The sequence below is a fragment of the Anticarsia gemmatalis genome, chromosome 17 (genome assembly GCF_050436995.1).
Source record: "Anticarsia gemmatalis isolate Benzon Research Colony breed Stoneville strain chromosome 17, ilAntGemm2 primary, whole genome shotgun sequence".
Taxonomy (NCBI): Eukaryota; Metazoa; Arthropoda; class Insecta; order Lepidoptera; family Erebidae; genus Anticarsia; species Anticarsia gemmatalis.
In genome coordinates this window covers 4,777,814-4,800,862 of record NC_134761.1, presented here as the reverse complement: position 1 = coordinate 4,800,862, position 23,049 = coordinate 4,777,814, and the positions used below count along the sequence as shown (strand labels likewise).

Below are 23,049 nucleotides of genomic sequence, written 5' to 3'. Positions count from 1 at the left end.
TTCAAGTCCAGTGCGTTAGTTATGTAGCGATGATTAGAGTAACGTACGGTGTGATCGGTGTGTATCGGTGAGTGTCAGACACGGTACAGTGTCAGCACGGCGGGTGATGTGCCGGTGGTGTGTGGTGTGTGGTGGTGCCGGCGGTGTCGGCGGCGGCACAAGGCGGAAGGCCGCGGGAGGCGCGCGTGGCGCGTCGCCGGCGGGTCGTCGACACGCCTCGCCGCACCACTCGCTGCACTTGCACTCGCGACTCGCCCCGGCCGCGGCCGGCTGACCGCGCTCGACGCCCAGTCTCGAACTCTCAGTCCGCGTCGACTCTCCGATAGGGCAACACCGACGGCAACAGCGTCGGATGTGTCGCGCGGTGTCCCACGGCGGCGGCGGTGCAGCAACGGTCACTTGTTGCAGGAGGCGCGGCGGCACGTGTCGCGGGTGGGTGTGCGCGCACGTGCCGGGCGCGCGGCCGCCCCGCCGACCCCACAGTGCCGCGGCGGCGGGCGTGGAGCGCAGAGCGCCGCACGCGCCGGCATGCGACGCTAGCGGGAGCATGCGGCTGCCGCTGCTGCCGCTGCTCGTGCTGCCGCTCGTGCTCGCGCGCCCGGCAGCAGGTGAGACTCATTGCATTACTACCGCCGACACCTCGAAATTCCGCCGCACGACAGTTTCCATCGAGAAAATGCGTTTGCTGAAAATTGCAGTTGGTGAACTTTACGAGCGAAATTTATCGTAAGGTTATTTGGCAAAGTTTTCTGTTTCACGTTTAATTGCTATATAGGTATGTAATTGTTGTGCATTTATTTTAGCTTTAAAGAGTTATTTCGAGTGTACGATTAAACAGTTATTTCAGTAGACACATCGGCGTTAATCGTTTCCCGAGACTTCGTAACCTAACTTACGAACGAAAAGTTTGTTCAAAAAGTTTATCGCGCCAGAACGAGTCGAGGTAATATCCAAATGAAATATAGTGGTGTTTAGTGACTTAGTCAGAGTTAGATATAGTGGACGAGTCGATGTATTCAGACACAGATACAATTAATTAGGATGAATTAATCAGGACATGTGATAAGTCGCGAGTCCGGCTGACGGACCGGTGGGACGGCTTCCGCGCCGCGTTACGCACTCTGCTGCTAAATGAACGCTTTTTAATGTCCAAACTTATAATAATAATATGTTCTAAAGTCTCGTAGTAATAAAACGTACCGTGTTACTGTGTAATTTAAGACTTTTCAATCAAGAATCTTGAAATTTTAATTGTTTTACGACTATAGGATAATTCAGACTTCAGGTAAGTTATCTATCTTAGATAATATAGTGCCAAAACAAAAAATAAGGAGTGCTATCACATTTTTTAAATTCTTTTGATTGAACTACTGTTATGCAAACTAGTTTTATTTTTAGTAGATAACTGTAAAATGGCTCATTTAATATTTTATCAAATAATGTGTCACGCTGTAGGTATAGATGCAAACGTTAAAACCAGTCGAAATAACAAAGTAATAAAGATGCTAATTCAAAATAAGTTAAAACAAATGAATAATTAATTAATTAAATCCATTCAATTAGAACAAATATTGAATTTGCTAAATTCAAATCCTTATATAGAAGACTGTTTTTAATCATTCAGCTGTAATTTTAAAATATCGCCTGAATATCTCACAAAGTGTGGAATACATTTTTATTTTAATTTTGTTAACATTACTTATCAAACAGGTGATAAATATTTTTATAAACAATAGTGACAAAAACAGCACGGTTGCGTAAATAAACAATTTTTAAATAATTCGTTTCCTGTGATTTTCAAACGCATAATAAACACAATCATTGGTAGCTACATAAGAGCGCGGAAATCACGTATGTACCTGTGTGCCTGTACTCAGTATCGTACCTAACATGTTAATATTCAGAACAAACCCGTAGACAATAGCTTCTAAGAAATAAATCAATCAATCTTTTCACTCGACTTCTTGCTGCTTCAATTTCCAAGAATATATATGCATACGTAATCATAATTTATATATTCCATTTAATTCACCTCCATATTTATAAGCAACAATTTCTGACAATTATAATTTATATTTAAACTGTCCATATTATTACCATTTCCTTTAACTCTTTATACGTCGAGTAATCGACGGATCTGCACACGTCTCGAGGAAGTGATAATTTTTACATTACTACAACACACTATATTTGTTTAGTACATTATATTTTCGTGTTTATGACGCAAGTCAATGAAATTTTGTAACATAAAAAGCTAGATTTTTTAAAATTTGGCGTCTGTACCAAATAGTTGCATTGAAGCGAAGCAGCAGGAAACAAGCCCGCGCTTGTCTTACTGTCCGACACTGATTACATACATTGTCATGTGTCATTTAACGCTAAATGTCAGTTTTTCAAGCAAATACCCACGCACAAATAACTAGGGTATTTAAAACGATTCTTTAAATTAACAACGAATAATTCTGTTGTACAAAACTTATATGAAGATCATCGAAAGCTATTTCATTTTATTGCTGACTTATATATTCCGTAATTGTGCACCCGCAGAAATAAGTACTAACTGTATTTAGGTATTAAACATGAAATACATTTTTATTCAAAAATATATAGCGTCAAATTCAGCCGCTTCGAAACTAATTGATTTAAAAAATGCGAACTTAATTTTATGGGTTAGGAATCTAAAGTTCTCAAAACGACACGTCCTTTGGATCATTTGCGATCCCAAAATAAAATTCGAATCACCGAATTCAAGTCCCAAAACTCGGTCGTATATTTTAATAGGCTATAAACCGTAGTCCGTAAGGTTGCACGAGAGTGTAAGCTCGGCGACACTTCCCGCGGACACCGCACGTTAACTTGAATCAAACAGTTTTTCCGACATTACTAGTTGCGTCGCGTTCTATAATTTGTCCACAGAGTTAAACGATTATGGCGTGGACAAGTTTCAACGTTTAAGTGAAATTAGCCGCAGTTAGCGCCTACTTATATGTATTTAATATCCAGTTAACTGAATAACATAGTATTTCACTGTCTGGAAAACATCCGCTGGTCGGCTAGGCCGCCTAGCCGCTAGCTGTACAGTGTAGCGGCCAGACTCGCCTCACGTTATAATGTACGTTATATTGTATGTTAAGTGTTTTTACTTCATTAACTTCGACGTGTGGTTGATTTCATGACCCTCGGGAATTAAAATAAGCGCTACGTTGACGACTTTATTAACAACGTTGTAAACTGATAAGGGACAAACACCTCCAATCAAAATAACTTAATTAGAGTTTTATGATTTATACATGTAAATGGCCAAAAGGTTTTGATGATCCGTCGAACAATAAATCTTTATAGGTAGGTACATGTCGACAAAAAGTATATGACATAGCGTTCAATACCACCAAAAATTAAAAGGGGTTCTTTCATTAGCTAGATAGAGCACTGAAAAATCCATTAAGAATATAAGGGTTATTCGAAGTTTTGAATTTTTTACACTGATTGACACAGATGATTTCACACTGATTATTCTCATTCAATAAGCATATTAAAATATGAAAAAGTTATGGAAAATCCTAATTTTTTTGCAGAGAAATATTAGCTTTATAGTTTCCCAATGTAGAGTTTCCATAATCCATCTAATGACATTTTCATTTTGTGCTAATTTTTTGCTAATGTAGAGTTTCCCACAGAAGAATGAGATTTTCATTTTTTTGCAATTTTCGAACAATATGATCGAAATCTTCTATGAAAGTAGTCGTGAATATAAATAGGTATATCTGCCCACGGTACGCGTCGAGTAAATTAGGTAAATGTATGTATTAGTAGGTGAACAGTCGAGTACTATTTACAACACCAGTGACTCAGAATAAACGGTAAATTAAACGTATTACTTATAAACTGATTCAGTTGTTGTTACTTCTACACGTGGTCCGAAATCGAAGAAATGAACATACCTGTTTCATTAAAAGCATATTTATTAATTAAATCATGTAAAAAATTAAAGTCTATCTCTCTGAAGTGTTTTCATATTCGTTAATTGTAAAAAATCGTGTGTATTATTTGTCAACTAAAACGAACGATGATAAATAATATAACATCCTTTTTTAGGTATTACAAAAGGCTCTTACTTTTTCACTTTACTAATATTTTTCGAGTCGAGTTATAAATTGTGTCAGACAAGCACTCGCTCACATAATTATTTGTAGGTGCAAAAAAATATACAAAGTTACAAACGTATGTTATTGTTTAAATTATCATACCTAACTCACGCCAAACAAAAAAGGAAATTCAGACAACAATTTAAATCTGAAATGTATTGTTTTCTCCTTTTCAGAAAACATGTAGGTTGAAATCGGATCTTAAAAGAAATATCAAATGTACAATGTAATCTTGTAAAATAATCTTTTAAAATCAATTGAAACGTTTATTTTCGAAAATGCTAGTACATGCAGATTGCAGATGCAGCGACTTAACTTTGAAATTCAAAACATTTATACAAAACTATACATCGCAATAGATTAAAACACTTATGTTTTTATTTCAGCATCGTACTAAATAACATTTATGAAACACTCGTACTGTTTAAAAAACAGATTTTAATCTTAATAAATATTACAAAATTATAATAACTAAGTAACTTTTTTTATTCAGAACAGATAGTTATTAAATTACAGTCGTGTTGTCTACAAAAAGTAATTACCTAATCGGAAAATACAACTTATTTTGGGACTCGGTTTCCCAAAGCATAATTATTCAAAAACTTTATTATATGTTACAACAAAATGTGCTAAGATTACCTAACGCTATTACGAGGTCGCAAATGTCAGCGCATTGTTAGCAAAACTCGTAAAATTAGTCATCACAATTCGAGTGTTCTGTGCTCCGTCGTAGCAGCATTTTGGCCGGGTGGGTGCACATATTTGCATGTGTAAATAAATATTAAAGAGCTGGTCGTCTGGCCGCGATCTGCCCGGCGCCGCCATCATTCGAGAGGAACCGCGTATCGCCCGAGCACCTGCGGGCTGGTGAAGACGAACACAACTATCGATATCGATATTCACTTATTATTTTGTAGTAGTTTTATGTCCAGAAACAATAATCATTTAGGTAAGTTTTGGGTGGATGTAGTGACTCTACATACAAGTTCTATTAAGTTACTCGACTCAGTGTTAATAAATATCCTCTAATTGCTTTATCTTGATGATACAACTATGCCCATTGGTTGTTTCCCTGTCATCGAGTGTAGAGAAGACATGTGACATAGACAGGTTTACAGATTATTAAAAGCCATATGTGCGTAAAGTCTCACCTAACATTTCAATCTCCTGATATATTTAATTCACAACTTGCAAAGCGATTCACATTTAGCTCTAGGCGGCAACAGAATGATGAATTTGAATGCATGGAAATGAGGAATAATTATGGTAAACGTCAAACATATTGATTGGTAGGCCGTAGTTTTGTTCCGTATATGTCTTTTATTATTCTACAATATGCACATTACGTCGCCTCTAACGGGTTTATTGCTTTGGAATGAACGCGGCCGTCTGCATGCCAAGCGGCGATTCCTGGTGATCGCCCCTTTGAATTATGCGCACGGGCACGCTTACGCGTCTGCATTCAATCGCTTCACGAGATTTATGTGTGTCCCGCCTGTTTGCCACATACAAGTATTTCCATGAAATTCGACGTGAGAAGCCCGGTGTGCTCCGTGTGCCCGCCGCTGACGTGTCAGCGCTGACTCGCTACTTCATCTGTTTTGTGTTATCGTGTGTTTAACTCCTCAGAACTTAATATGCATAAATATACGGCATGAGCGTAACATAAATCTATCATGAATGTTACATATACCGCACGTAAATGAATCTTCGACGATACCCAATTGAATGGAAAATACATGTGTTTATTATCTTCATTAACGAGTGTTTATCTTTATTGATCCAAAGTCTGGAGTTTCGTCTGGCTTGAAAAATAAATTCAATGTGAAAATAGGCTCTGTTTAGCATGTACGTATACATTTCTGTGCCATGAAATTCTATTCCGATTCCTACAGTCTATAAAATTGTAGTCAACAGCTCTATTAATAAGTATAAAGATTTAATGCAATATACGTAATCGTATCCACTTAAATCTAATCCAAAGGATATTAAATACTTGTACTAAGTTCATAGACAGGGTCAGTTATCAATCGGGCAAAAAATTACATAATACTGTGGTAGAAATATTGAGACTTCAAAATAATAATTTAATTTAATGACTAATACTTTAAAAACTCTACAAACAATTAAGTTAAAATAACAAATCAACTAAATAAGTAATATCGATATCTTGAATAAAGCATGTGAGAGTCGCATCACTAGTGTGAATGCACGAGGTGCAGTCGGCAGTGCATCGCAGTCGCGGACCTCTCCCCCGCTATTGTTTGAGCGAATTGAAAAAATACGCGACTCGACCTGCCAAACCGGAGTACTGTGTGTCTCGCCACATCAACTTATTGTTTTGCCTCGTTAATTAGATATATTATTTACACTGCCATTTTACGTTTCGAAAGAACAAAATAGATTATTGTTCAACGGCTCTCTTAACAATTTCGCGTGTTGCGAAATTAGAAAAAAATGATTAATGTTGTTTACTTATAATTTCATAATTCAAACAGACTTTATAGTTGCAATTTCAGTGATGTATTGTCTGAAAATTTCAATAAAGAAAGCATTCGACCTTTTTGCACGTACATAGAACTTTCGACTCGTAGTGTTAAATATTGTTTCTTTTATATTAATTAAACTCTTTATTCTTATAACATGTTACCATGAATGTACCAAGATGAAATGTGATTAGTTTCGCAAATAACACAATGGCCATTAAATCATAATGTTGAATTCTTAAATAATATTTTAACGAATACTTATCCACCATAATACAAAATTATCGCCTAATTAAGACGAAAAAAAGAGAAAATCCTTCGATTTTGCCGAAGTTTTCTTTTTATTATTATGTTTTCTTTATTGACAATTAAATTAGCACCTGATCAACGTGAAAGTACGATTTATAATAGAAATAGATACATTTAGAACATAGAAATGTATATTGTATACCCTTAAGTATCAGGCTTCTTCATAGCAACCTCATAATGCACTATGCACCAATGTTAATTAATTATATTATTTTGAATATCGAAAATAAAGAATAATTTAAAAATAAAAACGAATGAATTGTGTCTATCCTGTTTTGACTGGAATGCATTTTTTTTTTTTCTTTTTAATAATAAGTCTATTGATTTGTATTAACAAGTTTTGTTTAAAAAAGGATTGATTCGTCGAGATTGGCGCCAATATGATATTAGATTTACATAATGTAATGAAAATTTATGGTCAGGCGGTCTATTACATTATTTATTCGAATTATTTGACAGCATAAAAAGAAAACGTGATAAAGAATTAATTGTGTAGTATATTTTTATAATTTATTACTGTTATTGTAGAGTACATCGGTAACTATAATTCGATGCACGATAAGCAAATCTATACTAATATTATAAAGCCGAAGAGTTTGTTTGTTTGTTTGTTTGTTTGATTGTTTGTTTGATTGTTTGTTTGATTGTTTGTTTGATTGTTTGTTTGATTGTTTGTTTGATTGTTTGTTTGATTGTTTGTTTGATTGTTTGTTTGATTGTTTGTTTGTTTGTTTGAACGCGCTAATCTCAGGAACTACTGGTCCGATTTGAAAAATTCTTTAAGTGTTAGATAGTCGATTTACCGAGGAAGGTATATATATCATCACGCTACTACTCATAGGAGCAGAGTACCAGTGAAAAATGTTACAAAAACGGGGAAAATTTTGGCCCATTCTCCTTATGTGACGCAAGCGAAGTTGTGCGGGTCAGCTAGTATAAGATAAAGTAATGGAAGAGATTAATTCATTAATGTGTACAATAAAATATAGTGTAATTATAACGTACATAGCTACATACTTAAGATTTTCAGAGAAAAACAGTTAATGACAGTTTGTTTTTGAGGCCCTTGTAACAAATTGAAAAAAAAACGGTATATGCTATTGCAAGTGTATATTTTTTAAACGAATATTGGTAATGTTATTGAAAAAATGTAATTTTAAAAGTTGCATTAAAATAGATAGCAAATAATAATTTGCAGAATCAGTCGAAGACTGCGTGATACTAGTGTACCTATATTACTTGGTACTGAAATGTGTACGAGAGCAGATCGAGTCCAAAATATATTGTTTGTAAACACGACGATGATACTCTGAATGTTACGTGTGTCACACATTGCTTTACAAATCGTGTATTTTTGTACATACAGTCTTGTCATTGCATATTACAAAATTTGTAATCGATGTCATCCTCACTCTGACTAATAGTTAATACACATAATAATATAACAGTATTCTTTAGACGAAGTAATTGAATAAATAGGAGCTGTTCTAAACTTATATTTTATTGATATTATCGTCAAGCATATCACGGATTTCGCGCGTGCACCAAAGCATATTAAGTTTTAAATACGATTTCCACTTTCCTTAATATCAATTCTTCGTAAGCTTTACTTTTACTGTTAGAACAATTTATCACTCTCTGTTGTGGTTACGGTGAGACAGGTCCGAATGAATATCTTAATTTAATAACTATTTGGAACTTTGATAGTTTCAATTTGAATTTTAATAAATCTGAATAAGTTTGCGCGAAGTTCGGCCTACCGCTTAACCAACCCTACGGGGGACATGAATTATATCGTTTACCCTAACAATTGCTTTGATTTAACGTCCCCAAATTAAAATATTTAATCAAACGGCTAGACGGCGACTTATCATATTATGCAAAATGTGGTTTCAACCCAGACACCTGCTTAAATTTGTCCTTCATTGTCCCAGAAACAAAAACTAGGTCGACTGGAGGCTGCCAGACAATCACAATTTTAAATTAGGTACCCTTACAGGAGGCTAGACGGACTTTACAATACCTATATAAATGCATTTGATTAACCCATCCCTAGGCTAGAGTTCGCTACAAAGTTTATTAGGCCTGTCTGCCGTCTGGCGCTAGCCGACAAACCTTTGTCAGACACTTTGAACTTAGGCGGTAAAACTTTATGACTCATTAATTGTGATCGTCTAACTTACTAAGTGTTTTGTAGATTTTATGAAGTTCGCTAGTTTACGAATATTCAACATTCATAGTGGGGAAATCTGCCTACCGACCGAGTTATTAAAACGTAATAGACTTATATTTATCACCGCGTAGATACCTACTTACCACTATAGACATTGACAGAATCACCAAATCAAATTGATAATATTATTAAACAATATATTAAAACAGTTTTATGAAAATAAAAAGCATGTATGAGTTACAACTCAATAAAATGTATGCAGACATGTCGTTAACGGTTTTGATTGCATTATTAATGATGCACCACATTATTTTTATAATATTCGTTACTAATCGTTACATCTGAAAATAAAAGATGACTTTTAGAATTGATTAAAACCTTTTCATTTAAAAAAGAGATAAATCGTGGGACTCTACATCGATTTATACTTGGTTTTACAAGGTTTTTGATAATAATTAATTTAAACACGAGATCAGAATTAAATAATATATCTATGCAAAAATAATCGTTTCGAAAATGACGTTGCCGAAAATAAATTCAGCATTTAGCAAATTGTGTATGTTCACACAGAATAAAAATATAATATCTAAGCAAAATATCCAGCGTTAATGTTTATAACTTATGACATTTTGTTTATTTAAAATATTCTGCCAAAAATAATAGCTCGCTTCTTAAATCAAACGTTATTATTTTGACGTAATCAAGCCAACGGATGTTGTTCAATGATTTGTTGATAGTATGAATTAAACGTCCATTGCATATTATTAGATGGACGGATTTAGACACAACTATTTCTGGGGCCATTCATGTGGCCACTAATAGGGTTCGTGCAAAATACGTGGCACATAAATAAACGTAAATGTCAAAATACTTTTTAATTAAAAAAGTCCGATGAAACAAAAACGCTGGAGGAAAATAAAATGAGATTTGAATTTAGAACTCGAATAGTTTTAAAAACAAAAAATGTTCTATGATTATTTCCACCTTTTGGCTTTTATCACATAGGTATCTTATTATGGTGTCTGAAAAACATCTGAAAAAAGTTTTCAAGTATGTTGTTATCAGTTAACCCTGCAACAAATATCTCTTACAGTTGACACGGGTGACGTGCCACTAATCTATTTAAAGCGTTGGCCGCACTTGACTCCACTCTTGTTTGTTTTCGGCTTCGTTTAGAATTCGCCCGCTAATTGCTCCAACAATATTATCTGTACACACATCAGATTGCAACCGAACCATCCTGATAGAGATTGTATTTCTTATAGTTTTTTATGTTTTGTTCCGGTTTTTTTATGATTGAGGAAAATTGTTATGAAAATGATGGTAAAATATATTTTCAATTTAAACTTTGATTACTTAATAATTTTCTGTTAATACTGTTATTAAAATAGAGCTTTTATGTCATGCTTTAATGAGATTGAGTTGAACTTTATTACTTCTAGCAAAATTAGGGAACTCACAGCAGCCAGAGATTCTACTTCACAGCCTTCTTCTTCGTTAACTACAAAAATATCTACTAATATTTTTTTAAGTATTATATATGCAAAGAAGTGTAAATTTGTAATTTATATACATATATGTAATGTTTAAGTTTTTTTCAAACTCTGCCTTATTTTTGATATGAAATGTACTTATTTTCTGATCCACAAGCTATAACGTGCAAAATTTAGTGGAAAGCGAGGAACACTTCTTGATTTATCTCTAAGCTAAAAAAGGGTGACGATAAAAACACATAAAACATTCACAATATACAATTATAAAGCAGTTTATTTTTTCTTCGCAATTTCTCACACCCACACAATCGTAGCCGGATCTGAGCTCCAAATTGTGGCGCCAAAGTTGACGGAACAGTCCAATAATAATGTGTACGGAGATATAAGGCACATGCCTCTATGCCAGGCGGAGTCAACGGCCGCGCTCGCCACACTAAAATCATATTCGACTGTATTTACATTTCTTCCAAGGTGCTTTACTGCCAAGTACCAAATACCGAGAACCGGTCAAGCGCGCTCGGAACATTAACGCGCCGCCATATATCAATATGAAACTTTGTGATTTCATTAAACATTCGTCTCTTGTAACGCTCGTGGCTCTACTGGCTCTATTAGTGTTTATTATGTATCACTTGCGCGGCAACTAATCGAGACACTTTGTAGTTCGTTGGCAGTTTGAACCGCGACTCAGCTCTACTAATAGGGAAGTAGGTTGCAACAGACCTTTTAGACGACAGCCTAGCAACCGGTTTTTAATTTGAGAACCGTTGCAATTCTAGATGCCGACAAAATTTGAACCCACGTGTTGTTGTTCGCAGTTCACACACTCACGCCGCACAAAATAAAACGTAGCACGTTTTACAACATGTTATACATATTCTCACATCATTACACGCACTGTCTAGCGCTAACAGCATTTTGATCACCCTCATCGATTTATTTTAAACAAACTAACGGGTGATTACGTAACTGTCTGAAAATTTGTTATGCACTATGACTAAACAGTTTTGAAGCACATATTATCATACCTAGGTACATGCTCGTAGATCACCGACAGACGATGCTTGAAAAAAGTCCGTTGGAAAATATTCAGCCGCGCAGTGCCGCACTCATACATAATGCACATTCCAAATTAATGGGATTAATTTAAATACTTTAATGAAAATCTGTTGATATCAATGGAATAAATCATTTTTTTAATTCCTTCAGCTGGTTCGTTATGTTGCTTAATTAATTGAAATTAATTCATTAGTCTTTGTAAAATACAGATAAATAAATTCCACGACTCGAATTAGCACGCTTCTATTTCTCTCGCTTATTATTTATTGAATAAAACACGATCTATAAAAAAGTAATTAATGATAGATTCAAATTAAAACGATTTTAATTTAAAGTTCCTAATGAAATATTGGTGGAAGTTAAACAACGATCTAGTAAGCAAGAATAATGTTTAACATGATTAATTGATATGAAGTTCACGAACATCTTTACATTCTGTACCGCACAGCCGCGCTGTATCTGATATGTAGAGCCTTGCTTGTCGCTAGGTGAGTTTGTCTTCGCAAAGTAATAAAACTTGTAACGCTAGGATATTAGAGAAACATAATTAAAGTGTGTTACTATACGGCAAAGTGTAACAATATCTTATCTAACTAATAGATTGCGATCAATCAAAACTGTTAACATGTCCTCATCGATCATTACGAACGAAGAACTTTTATAAAGTTGGCGCGAGCTTATTTTCTGAAGCGGTTAGTTGTAAAAAAGTCAATCGATTACTAGTATACCTATAGCGTGGTTATAGGTATGTCTGGTTGCGGTCGCGTCGGCGACCGGGCGCGCATTGAAAAATAGTGTCTGGCCGTCGTCTAGCGGCTCCGAGCGGCAGGCGCGAGCGCAGGCACCCGCCCCGTGACTCACGCGCAGGAATCCGACCGAATACGGCGACCTGCGCCCGCGCCGACCGCCCGCCTCCAGGCGCCCAGACACACATCTGTTCAATTTATGTTTAGTCTGGATACGGACCAACGTTTTATTATAACTCTTGGGTATTGTAGTACTACTGTATAACGGTTTTTACTAAAAAAAAAAGGAATGGTAGAGTGCTATAGGCAGACAAAAAACCACGTGCTTATATGGCTGTATATGTTTTATTAATTAATGAATGAATAAGTGCACCGTTACATTTTTTCAATCATTGCATTTTATTATCTCGTAGAGCTGAACCTATCCCTGACCCGGATTAAAATTATATAGAAATCACGGCCACACGATCACGATTGAAAACTGTGAGAATTGATGTATTAATTAAATGTGTGTTGTTTGTGTTAGCCGGGATCTGCTGGACGGGGATGGACCGCAGCGGGCGGTGCAGCTCGGTGGCGGCGCTGCGCGTGGGCCGGGACGAGTGCTGCGCGAGCGCGTCGCGCGCGCCGGCCGCCTGGAGCCCGCGAGACCTCGACAGCGGCGAGATATTCTTCTACAAAGCACTCTCTGGAGGCGTTCCCTGCGTCGCTTGCGCTGGTCAGAATCTACACCTACTTTACTTTCTTTAAGAACATTACCTTTCATCACGACATCGTTTTTCATACGATCTTGGAAGCGATCTCTTAGCAAGAAGTCTTACTTCAAAAATTGTGGAACACTCTAGTTATTACGTTAATTTTGTTTATGTGTTGTAGTTTTACAAATTCAAATGTCATCCGGTGAAATACGCACGTAGTAGGTTTTGAGCGGAAACTGTGCCATATTAGAAGTCATTCCACATGAATCATAACACTATTATTTACAACTTAAAAACAAACCCATAAATATCGAAACTAATATTTAAATAGTATCCACAGTAGGCGCTTGTATACCAATAAGGAGCTATCCTTCCGGACGTAAGCGTTCTAATGTTGTTCTAGGAAACGAAACGATCCAATTAGAATTCAAAGAAGGTATTGTTTTTGTAGTAATTTGAGCCACACGTTGACGTCAGAGTCCATCTAGTGGTCACATCCTGGTAAAAATAGCTGCCTTCACAAAAACTGTTTAGTTAAACAGCTCTACCTTCGTTCTTGCTCAGATATAAGTGCTCTTCAAACGGGCAGTTTACTTTTAAGTGGAAAACTAAGTTATGATTGATTGCGGATAATGCAAACTGAGAGTTAAACACGAATTATTATAATTAGTAAAGATTTTATATAGCGCATAAACTCTAACGAGCTAAGAATAAGCTTGTAGATAAATAAAAGCACAATGCTGTTTAAAAACTGAGTCATCGTAAAAACTAGGTCTAACTGAATGAACGTTAAAGACCGACGCGACTAACGTCAATTACTACATTCAGTGATTACTGAACAAACAGATAAACCAGTATATCCCATTGTTAGGCGCAGGCGCAATTGTACAACAAATAACAAAATTGGGCCGCCGAGTGCATTGCCCGATAGATGAACATTGCGCATCAAATCAACAGGGACTTGGCACTATTACAAAAATGCGATTTTAGAAATAAACAAATAATTTCTTGAATAAATGAATTGTTTTGGTAGAGTTGTTATTACGTAAGGACATACAAACGCCACTCGAATATTACGTGAAATCTCAAATGTTACTAATATAATGTTCTTTGTAGAGAAAAACAAATAATTCAGAGACATCGGAAAATTTATTAAATAACCGTCACTTTTATTTACAAATTCAAATATTCAATGCTACATAATAAGTTTATGAAGATAGTTTTTTTTTATACATCTTTGTCAAGATTTTTTATTCAAAACTTTTTTATTGTAATAATTGTACAAATATTGTTTCATTTTAAAGAAAATCGCGTGTATTTATAGTCGGTCGGGCAGACGAGAGCGATGTTTGATAAGTTCTCAGCGTTGATGGATGCAACTCTATTTGTATCGGACATCACGTGAGCCATAAAATTCCTGATACTATCTGAGTATCTAGAATATATAATGTACCTGGTGAAATATCGCGCTGTGTGAGCAACTGAGCACCGTGCCAACAACATTTAACTAGCGCCGCTATCACTATCAAAGTAACATCGTGATTTACAACTTCTAATAAATATTTCAATGTGATAAAGTATGATGATGTATTTACAACTATTTCGACATAGAGTTTTATATCAAAGATCATGCCCGCGATTTCTCTCAAACATTTCTTGTGGGAATGTAATCCGCACTTAACTAGTGGTAGACTAGAGACCATCTTTCATTACGGGAAGAAACCTACTCGTACTTACTAGTCAGGGCCATAACGTACCTTCTCGTCTCTCGCCTTGTCGGACTTTTTTATATCATCAATTATTTCTAAGATACTTACATGCTCATAATTTTCTGATGCTATACTAATTACTTAGCTCATCTCTGTACTTCATGATACACTTTTTCGACACATGAAAGCCTAACGTTGTTTTCGTAGAATCTTGTGCGGGCGTATCGTGCGGTAGCGGGCGACGCTGCGTGGTGCGTGGCGGGCGTGCGCGGTGCGTGTGCGCTGCGGCTTGCCGGCGTGTAGGCGCCGTGTGTGGCAGCGACGGCCGCACCTACCCCTCGCTCTGCCGTCTGAGACGACGTGCCTGCCGCAGACCTGCCAAGCACCTCGTGCTCGACTATCCTGGACCTTGCCAAGGTACGGCTTCTCGAAAGCTTTATATCCAACTCTCAACTAATAGGTGTCTACGAGAAGAATCATCATGCAACTGCACTGCAAAATATTGTATAGAATGATAATATGCGGCATCCATTAAATAGGAATGATTACAGTTATCTACTGATTTGCGAACACGGAAACCAATTAATTACTCTACGACAACCTCAACGTAAGTCTTTCTAATCACATAACGGACTTATAAAAAATATTATTATTAGCCCCGTCGCCATTCAATTATCTTTAACATCTGCACTTAGGATGCACATTAATCGTACTTGCCATGTGCTTATAAATGGGTACATGATTCATGGCCGTTCAGTTGGCAACAGTGGGCTCGTCCATCATTCGCAATCGCAAGCGCATAGTAACTGTCTAGCCAACTGGATAAATATATTAATAAGTCCCTTTACAAACTGGGGGCTGTTGAGAACCTCGTCGAAGTGCATTGGCTGCTCGTCTATAGGCGCGCTCAAGCCTGACCGCGACTAATGCCTCACTTATCATTACCTACATTGAAATACTCAGTGACCGTTTCCTAGCTTCAACCCCTTGTTAAAACTCGGTTTGAAAAATAAGAATTATTATAATTGGACCAGCGCTTTTTCATATCGGATCAGTCGTTAAATTAAGTAAAACAGCCTATCGATGAATTCGATTTTTTTTACAATCTTTCTTGGTTGGGTGCTTAAAGCTGCTCAGTCAGTAAGTATCGATATAGAAAATCTGATGAAGCCATGACGTGCGTTTTAAAAGCAATCTACGGTTCATCGGTCAGTAATAATGCCCGGTGAGATTACTGGACAAGTGCAGAATTATCAGAGCATGACCTGACAAAAGTTCTTGAAATCGATTACGATTCTCGGTTTGAAGTTTTGCTGTCACACAATTTATTGATAATGGAGATAATGGGCACATGTTGGCGAGCTTTCGTTTATTCGAGCAAGTCACCGCACGGCTATCATGCGTCGGTGTCTGCGCACAATAGCGTCATTTGGAGCACTCACGCGCATGTGTGTACCTACACTACCTACATGCAAACAGGCCGCGCGATGTGATGGCATTGATGGCCCATGCCAGCCCGTTTCAACGAATTCCACCTTCGAATTTTAATTTGAATGCAATTTTTGTTGCGAAATTTTCAGATTGTTGAAGTCAAAGTTATGTCGACCTGCATTTTATACTTTTTATAATGAAACTATAGCTGTATGTGTAGCTCTAGTTTCATTATAAAAGCTGACGTGAAATGTGCTTAAGTAAAGTTTAAAAGCGCAGTTTCTAGGCCGCCGACTGAACAATCGCCTATTGAAATTCACGGCACATTTTACTTACCTCGGCAAATGGGAGTTTCGCGGATTTTCTTTTGTTCATTCCCACTTCGGTGCATTAATCCTGACTGGCGTAATGACCGGACACTCCCCTACTATCGCGCTAGTAAATTGCTCGCTTGTTCCTAGAAGGCTAGCTACATCTCTATTGGGATCGCGACTCAATAATGGCTCATTGCGATGCACGATACGTCTGGTCGAACGCGTCTCGCCCGAGGTGCATGAATGTGAATGAGTATTTTACCATTAACCATCGTTTCTCGAAACAAGAACACCTTATCTAGACTGTACTATGTGTGTGGTGTTTCTCAGTGAGAGTTACAAATCCTTACTCAGTAAACGGTAGACGCGAATGTTTCGAGAATGTGTAGTAACTTACTCTGAGGCAGTCGTTGTTTTTTGTTCGGTGGTAGGCCTGAAGGTAACTAATAGCATTGTTACGACTAAATTATGGCTAAGAGCTGATGTAATGGTGTGTTTTTGCTCATCGACTCATTCATATATAACGGGTTGTCATTCTGTTACCATGCAGTTTGAAACAAGAAATTAGCCACTACTATACACGTAGTAAGTATTTAATTATTTTTTAGTTTTATTTAGCAACAGATACTAAAAGTTCGCAATGCCGTATTTAGCTGCTGTGTGAAGTTAACGGGGTGTTTATGATTATTTATTTTCATTAAAGCGTTTCTGCATAATACGTGGAAAGGTTAATTGGTCAAATAAAAGTCAATTACGAAAACGGTTAGTTTCAACAGTTAGCAATAATAGCCAATTTGTACCTCAGTCATTATTTCCCGCCACATGAAGCCGGTTATTTTTCACGCGGCTACAAAAGTACAATGACTGTGCATTTTACTTTCTAGGCATATTTTTAAATGCAGCATTGTTTTAAGGTTACCTGACATTATCATTTGACCTAAAACAATCGCTTCACATCATGCCTTACTTAATTCGAACATATTAAAGTCGATTTATGTCGTCTGCTATTGAATAATCTACACTTGAAACATAAATAAAACTTGTGACTCCTAGTCGGTGCTCTTCGCATCGGCAATCAGTAATAAATTAGATATTATCTTACACTATAATATACGTATTTCAGGTTATTAAGGATCCACCTTTTCTCGAACTATAGGCTTATCTACCTGGTACCCTGTAACTAGCTAGTTTTCCCGAAGCAAATCATAAAATCCTAACTGCTTAATCGATAAGTAATATTCACTTGTATTAACGAAGCAAGGGACTGCGTAGGTACTTGTACAAGTATCACTGTAGTCAAGCTTATCCCACTTATATTTTTAAGGCTAGAGTTTATGAAGGTGTTTGTATGTTTATTACACGCAAAAATTTCTAAACGAATTTGATACAATTTGGTAATGTAGTTTTATAACATGGATAGTTTTGCAGGAAATCTTTAAACACGGACGAAGTCGCGGGCTGAAAGTAGTTCTGTAAAATAATGAGACATGAATGGCGATGTCAGTGTCCCCTTGGACTGCTATATTATCACGCTAATACAACAAGTAGAGCTGGATCAATTGACCAGTTTATCTGCAGTGTGTAATGACATTGAACGGGATAATGTCAGCTAGTGATCCACTATGAATGTAATTACGTGCAAGGAACCGGCTCGCAGCCGACCGTTACGAGCTGGACTCATTCACTAATTTATTATAAACTTTAAGATTAACATGTTTCTACTATGTATTAAATTTATCTTCTTAAATGTACTCTCTTCGACTTTGTTTTAAAATAGAATGTGATGGTAGAGACGATAGTTAAATATTTGAATAATAACTATTTGTTTACCAGATCCATGTTATAGATACGAATGAAGTACTTTTACAGGAATGTTTAGGAGTGGTAAATATGATAACAATCTGGAACGATTATGATGCAGCTTAGTGAATCATTTTCTTTATACGACTTTCACAGTAGAACCACTACACAAATATATTTCCGCAATTGCTTGAACAAGTCGTAGGCGTATTTCAACAAGGCACTAACATTTTATATCTTGAACACTTTATAATAATGGACTCACCAGAAATAGATAAATATTAAGTTTCTTTACTATCCACTTCATTGGTAAAGCTGCATGTCGTCGACATCCTGTAGTCGTAACACTTAATTTCCGAGTATTAAACTTCGTTCATGAACCTCATCTCGTCACTCGTAGGTTGTCATAAACGCAATGGCCATAGACGGTGCCAGACGTCCTCATTCCATATTATGAATAATCCGCGATAAAATCTACGTAAAGTTAGTTCTAAACGCGGCAACACAACTTCGCAGGTTTACGAGCGAATAGCCCCACAACCGCAACGCATATTCCTGTAATAAACTATTGTAACTGTCTAGACCCTTCAATACATGTTTTACGCAGTCGGAAACGCACTACAACGACTCCCTTTTATGTGAAGGGAGTCTTTACTCCTGACTAAAAATAGCAACCAATGATAAGAATTTAGTTACTTATGTCGTAAAATTAACTCTACATAAAAGGACGAGTTCATTTTTTTAAATTGATGCCCGCTATAAGCCTGTGTTGTTCGACACTATACCTAATACCTGTGGACATGAAAATACTATATTTGAAATACAGTTCAATTTTTATTTTTATTATACCCATTTCACTTCAATTCGTAGCAATGATGATACATTTGATGATTATTTTATAAGTACTTTGAAATAGTATTAACCGGCTGTCACAATATATTATTTTATGTGCCGATGCGGAGACCTATTAGCCATCCATTGCGTGAAGTAAGTACTGAGGCGTCGCCGGCGGCTCATCTGATCTGAGTAGTGATAAATTGTATGTAATCTAAGCTCTAAACTCACTCGATCGCCGTCTAGACTGACCAACGCCGCCCCATAAACCGCAATACGATACAATCGAGAAAATCGCCGCGATATTTACAGGCCTCCTCGTTTGACTGATTTCTATCACGTTATTATATTACACCAGGATTTCTTTTACAGCCCAAGCTTAGAAAGTTTACACCGAAGCCACGATTAACTCGATCTAGTGTGAATTTATAGCTTTTAAGTATAGGCTTTGACTACGCAGGAGTAATTATGTTTATGTTAATTTAGTAATTTCAAGCTTTAGGAGCGTAATATTAAAACGAGTTGTTTAGAAATCACTCGTAAATAAAGTTCCTGTGTGACGCAGATTCTTTCGTTTCCACTGATGCTTTCTTGGAAATAGTTAGAGATGAGTACCTATGCTTCCGTTCCTTCCAAGCTTACCTCTATATTATGTGAACGTATTTAGATATTAACCCTCTTATTCATAAACACACTACAAACCTATTTTAGTTAAAAAGCTACTATAATATGTTTTCTCTTTTTCATTTCGCTAAGAAGTGAAAGAAACAAAACACTTTATAAGCCTTTCATAACTTCATATATTTTTATGAATAAGATGGTAAGTCTCTACTTAATACCGTTCATAAGATTTTTAATTAAAAGTAATAGTTTTTAATATTAAGTGAACTGAGTACACGTATCTTTACAGAAGGCAGTTGCGAGGGGGTCCGGTGTGGCGGCGACAAGCGCTGCGTGCTGGACGCGGAGCTGGGCGCGCACTGCGTGCGGTGCGGCGCGTGCGGCGTGGCGGGCGCGCCCGTGTGCGCCGTGGACGGCCGCACCTACGCCGGCGCCTGCGCCCTGCGCCGCGCCGCCTGCGAGCGGGGCCGCGCGCTGCCGCTCGCCTACAGGGGACCTTGCATAGGTGACTATTGATCATTGCATTCGTGTGGATAAGCATTTTGTCCTTAGTAAAAAATACCTAAGTCTTTTTTTATTTATTTACAAGCACGAATTAAAAATAGATAGCAAGTCATCAATTTAGTCTCAATACGTAACATACGTGTCTTATCGGCAGCGAACGCGACGTGCGCGTCGATCACGTGCGGCGCGGGGCAGCGCTGCGTGGCGGGCGGCGCGTCGGGCGCGCGCTGCGTGTCGTGCGGCGCGTGCGGCGCGGCGGCGCGGCGCCAGCTGTGCGGCTCGGACGCGCGCACCTACCCCTCGTGGTGCCGCCTGCAGCGCGCCGCCTGCCACATCGGCCGCGTCGTCGACCCGCTCCACACTGGCCCGTGCAAAGGTGACTTCCTCCATCACCTCCGAGATCCTCCTCGGTGATCCAGAAGAGATGACTTTTTTTGTAGTGATAGTCCCCTGAGGTCTACACGATTATCCTAACGCGAAAACGCGTCTAGATAAAGCTAAAAATGGAATCATCGACACGAGTAAGAGCCTACGTCCGTGATTCCTTCCACGATCAAAAATAATCTTAATGTAAGGTTGAGTTTCATTAACGATTTACCGTATTGTCCAAAACACAATGCGACCGAAAGCCGTCGCAAAAAATCCAAGCGATCTACATTCCGACTGCATGTAACGATCCTAATGACGCTTAATTTATCAACTAATTTGTTTCTAACGCATTCTTTTTATTTGCAGCCAACAAAAACATAACGGACAATAGTGTGATTGATCGAAGTGTGAGCGAGGTGGACACCACGCGCGTCCTATAGTCACAGACTCTCTAGATTTAGCGTGGAGCGATCCACTGGCTTCGTAGTGTTCGTGTGAACAACGGGAATTCACACCTGGTGATTTTATTTCTTACTGTCCAACCCCGTCGATACAACTAAGCCTGTCTAGTAACAACCTCTTTCCAATGCAATTAACGCATTCTACCTTAAAAGTAATTCATTAACAAACAAATTGCAGAATTAGCGTCAAAATGTCTGCAGATAGAAGCGGCCACTCGTGCCACTGCTCACCACAATTTACTTACAACACCTTTTCTTTTTAAATCACTAGCAAAATTAAATGTGCGGTTGACCAACTCACATAATAAAATAGCACATATTATCCTACTGAGTGGTAGCATCTAAATAACGTGAGTGGTCGCTTCAGATCCTGGCTTATTCATGTGCCAGGTTTGTTGAAATTCAAAATTTCTTAGCTAGTTTAGACTTAGATAAATCTATCGAGCCTGAGCCTGCGCACCTTTCGAACTTTGTAGATAAATAATTCTATATACCTAGTTTTAAATAATTAACACTTACATTATTAAATTTGAGCACCAAATCGTACTTAATATTTAGTCAAAATGTTATACATAGGGAGTGTAGTTAGCACAATATTTGGAACTTAGGTACTTTCTATAATAAATAAATTGTAATTTCCGTCTTGTTGATTGTCGCTACTGAACGAAGCTCGTATTAGGATGAAATAACACTTTCATCGGACTGACATATTGTTCTTAAAATTTAATTAACTCTTAGTACTAAGACTTAAATAATTTTACTTCCCGAAATGTGGTTAACGCTTAATGCAATATTTATTATTAAGTTACGAGTATGAAGTTTAGTGCAATAATTTTATTGAAAATTGTATGAAATTTATGTTATATGTTTTGTTTTGTTTGTCTTTACACATGAGTCGTGAGTGAATCACGCGACGTGTGAACGTATACGTAGTTGCGTGCACGTGTGCCACGTGTACGTGCGCGTATACGAGCACTGCGCCGCGCGGTGATGTCACAAATGTAATTCGGACATGTTTAGAGTGTTATAAAATACGTTTTCAGTATTATGTGTATGTAAGATTTTTAGACTATCGTTATTTTCGAAACATTTTACATTGAAAATTAAGTGATTATTATAGACTGTAGGTAAAAAGTAATTTATTGTTACTTTTAAATTATTTCCAAAAATGTTTCCAAGACTATTTGTATGTGAGTTTTATCTTCGTGAATTTCTCAAATGGATCAAAGCAATGTGTGATGTCAAAGTAGTAGAAACAACTTTCTCGGCGTCCTTCCTAGCTTTAAATAGTTAAAGTTTTTCAAGTATTCATTATATATTATGTCATGGTATTATACCAGAACAGCAGATGGCGTGAGCTTTAAAGCAAACTTAATTAATTATTCCAACGAATTTGAATTATTATTATTGGTCTTAGATCTGTATATCAGTTTGTGAAGCTTCATGTTCAGATTAGTACATTTGTTTTATGTTTTCTGAAAATTCGAAGAGAGAAAACGCAGCTCAATAGTTGTTGAAGTCATTGTATAGTCATAAAAACTTAATAATTAATTATATTATGTTAATTGTCTATAAAGGAAAAATAATTATTGTTTATATGTGTACTTACTTTTAACGTATGTGAACAAAACAATACATAATACAGTAGCTCGGCTCTTGTCAATTATTTCATAGTGCTAATCACGTTGTTAATGTCTGACTATAATAATACTAAATTGTTGTAGTTGAATTCATTGCAAACATTAGATGATTTGTATAATATATTGTCCTTGTTTCTTCATAAATATTTTACACTGGTGTCTGCATTCTTATTTCCCGACCCATACCACATATTAGATACACCCTACTGCCATTTTGCATGATATCCTTAAAGCTATCAGCCTAAAAGGTAAGTATT

General features: G+C 37.0%; 1 protein-coding gene across 1 annotated transcript; it reads left to right on the top strand.

Moving 5' to 3' along the window:
- The first annotated feature begins 226 nt into the window (after nt 1-226).
- Nucleotides 227-22,949, top strand: Fs (Follistatin). Its single transcript, XM_076124834.1, has 6 exons — nt 227-608; nt 12,938-13,129; nt 15,026-15,235; nt 20,108-20,323; nt 20,477-20,698; nt 21,058-22,949. The coding sequence occupies exons 1-6, from the start codon at nt 353-355 to the stop codon at nt 21,129-21,131; spliced, it is 1,170 nt and encodes a 389-aa protein (XP_075980949.1). The 5' UTR covers nt 227-352; the 3' UTR covers nt 21,132-22,949.
- The last annotated feature ends 100 nt before the right edge of the window (nt 22,950-23,049 follow it).

Bases quoted from the DNA above. Each gene is read 5' to 3' on its own strand.
- Fs (XM_076124834.1), top strand. From the start codon at position 353: ATGTGTCGCGCGGTGTCCCACGGCGGCGGCGGTGCAGCAACGGTCACT. The intron at 13,130-15,025 runs GTCAGAATCTAC...TTGTTTTCGTAG, and splicing joins TCCCTGCGTCGCTTGCGCTG to AATCTTGTGCGGGCGTATCG. The intron at 15,236-20,107 runs GTACGGCTTCTC...GTATCTTTACAG, and splicing joins CTATCCTGGACCTTGCCAAG to AAGGCAGTTGCGAGGGGGTC.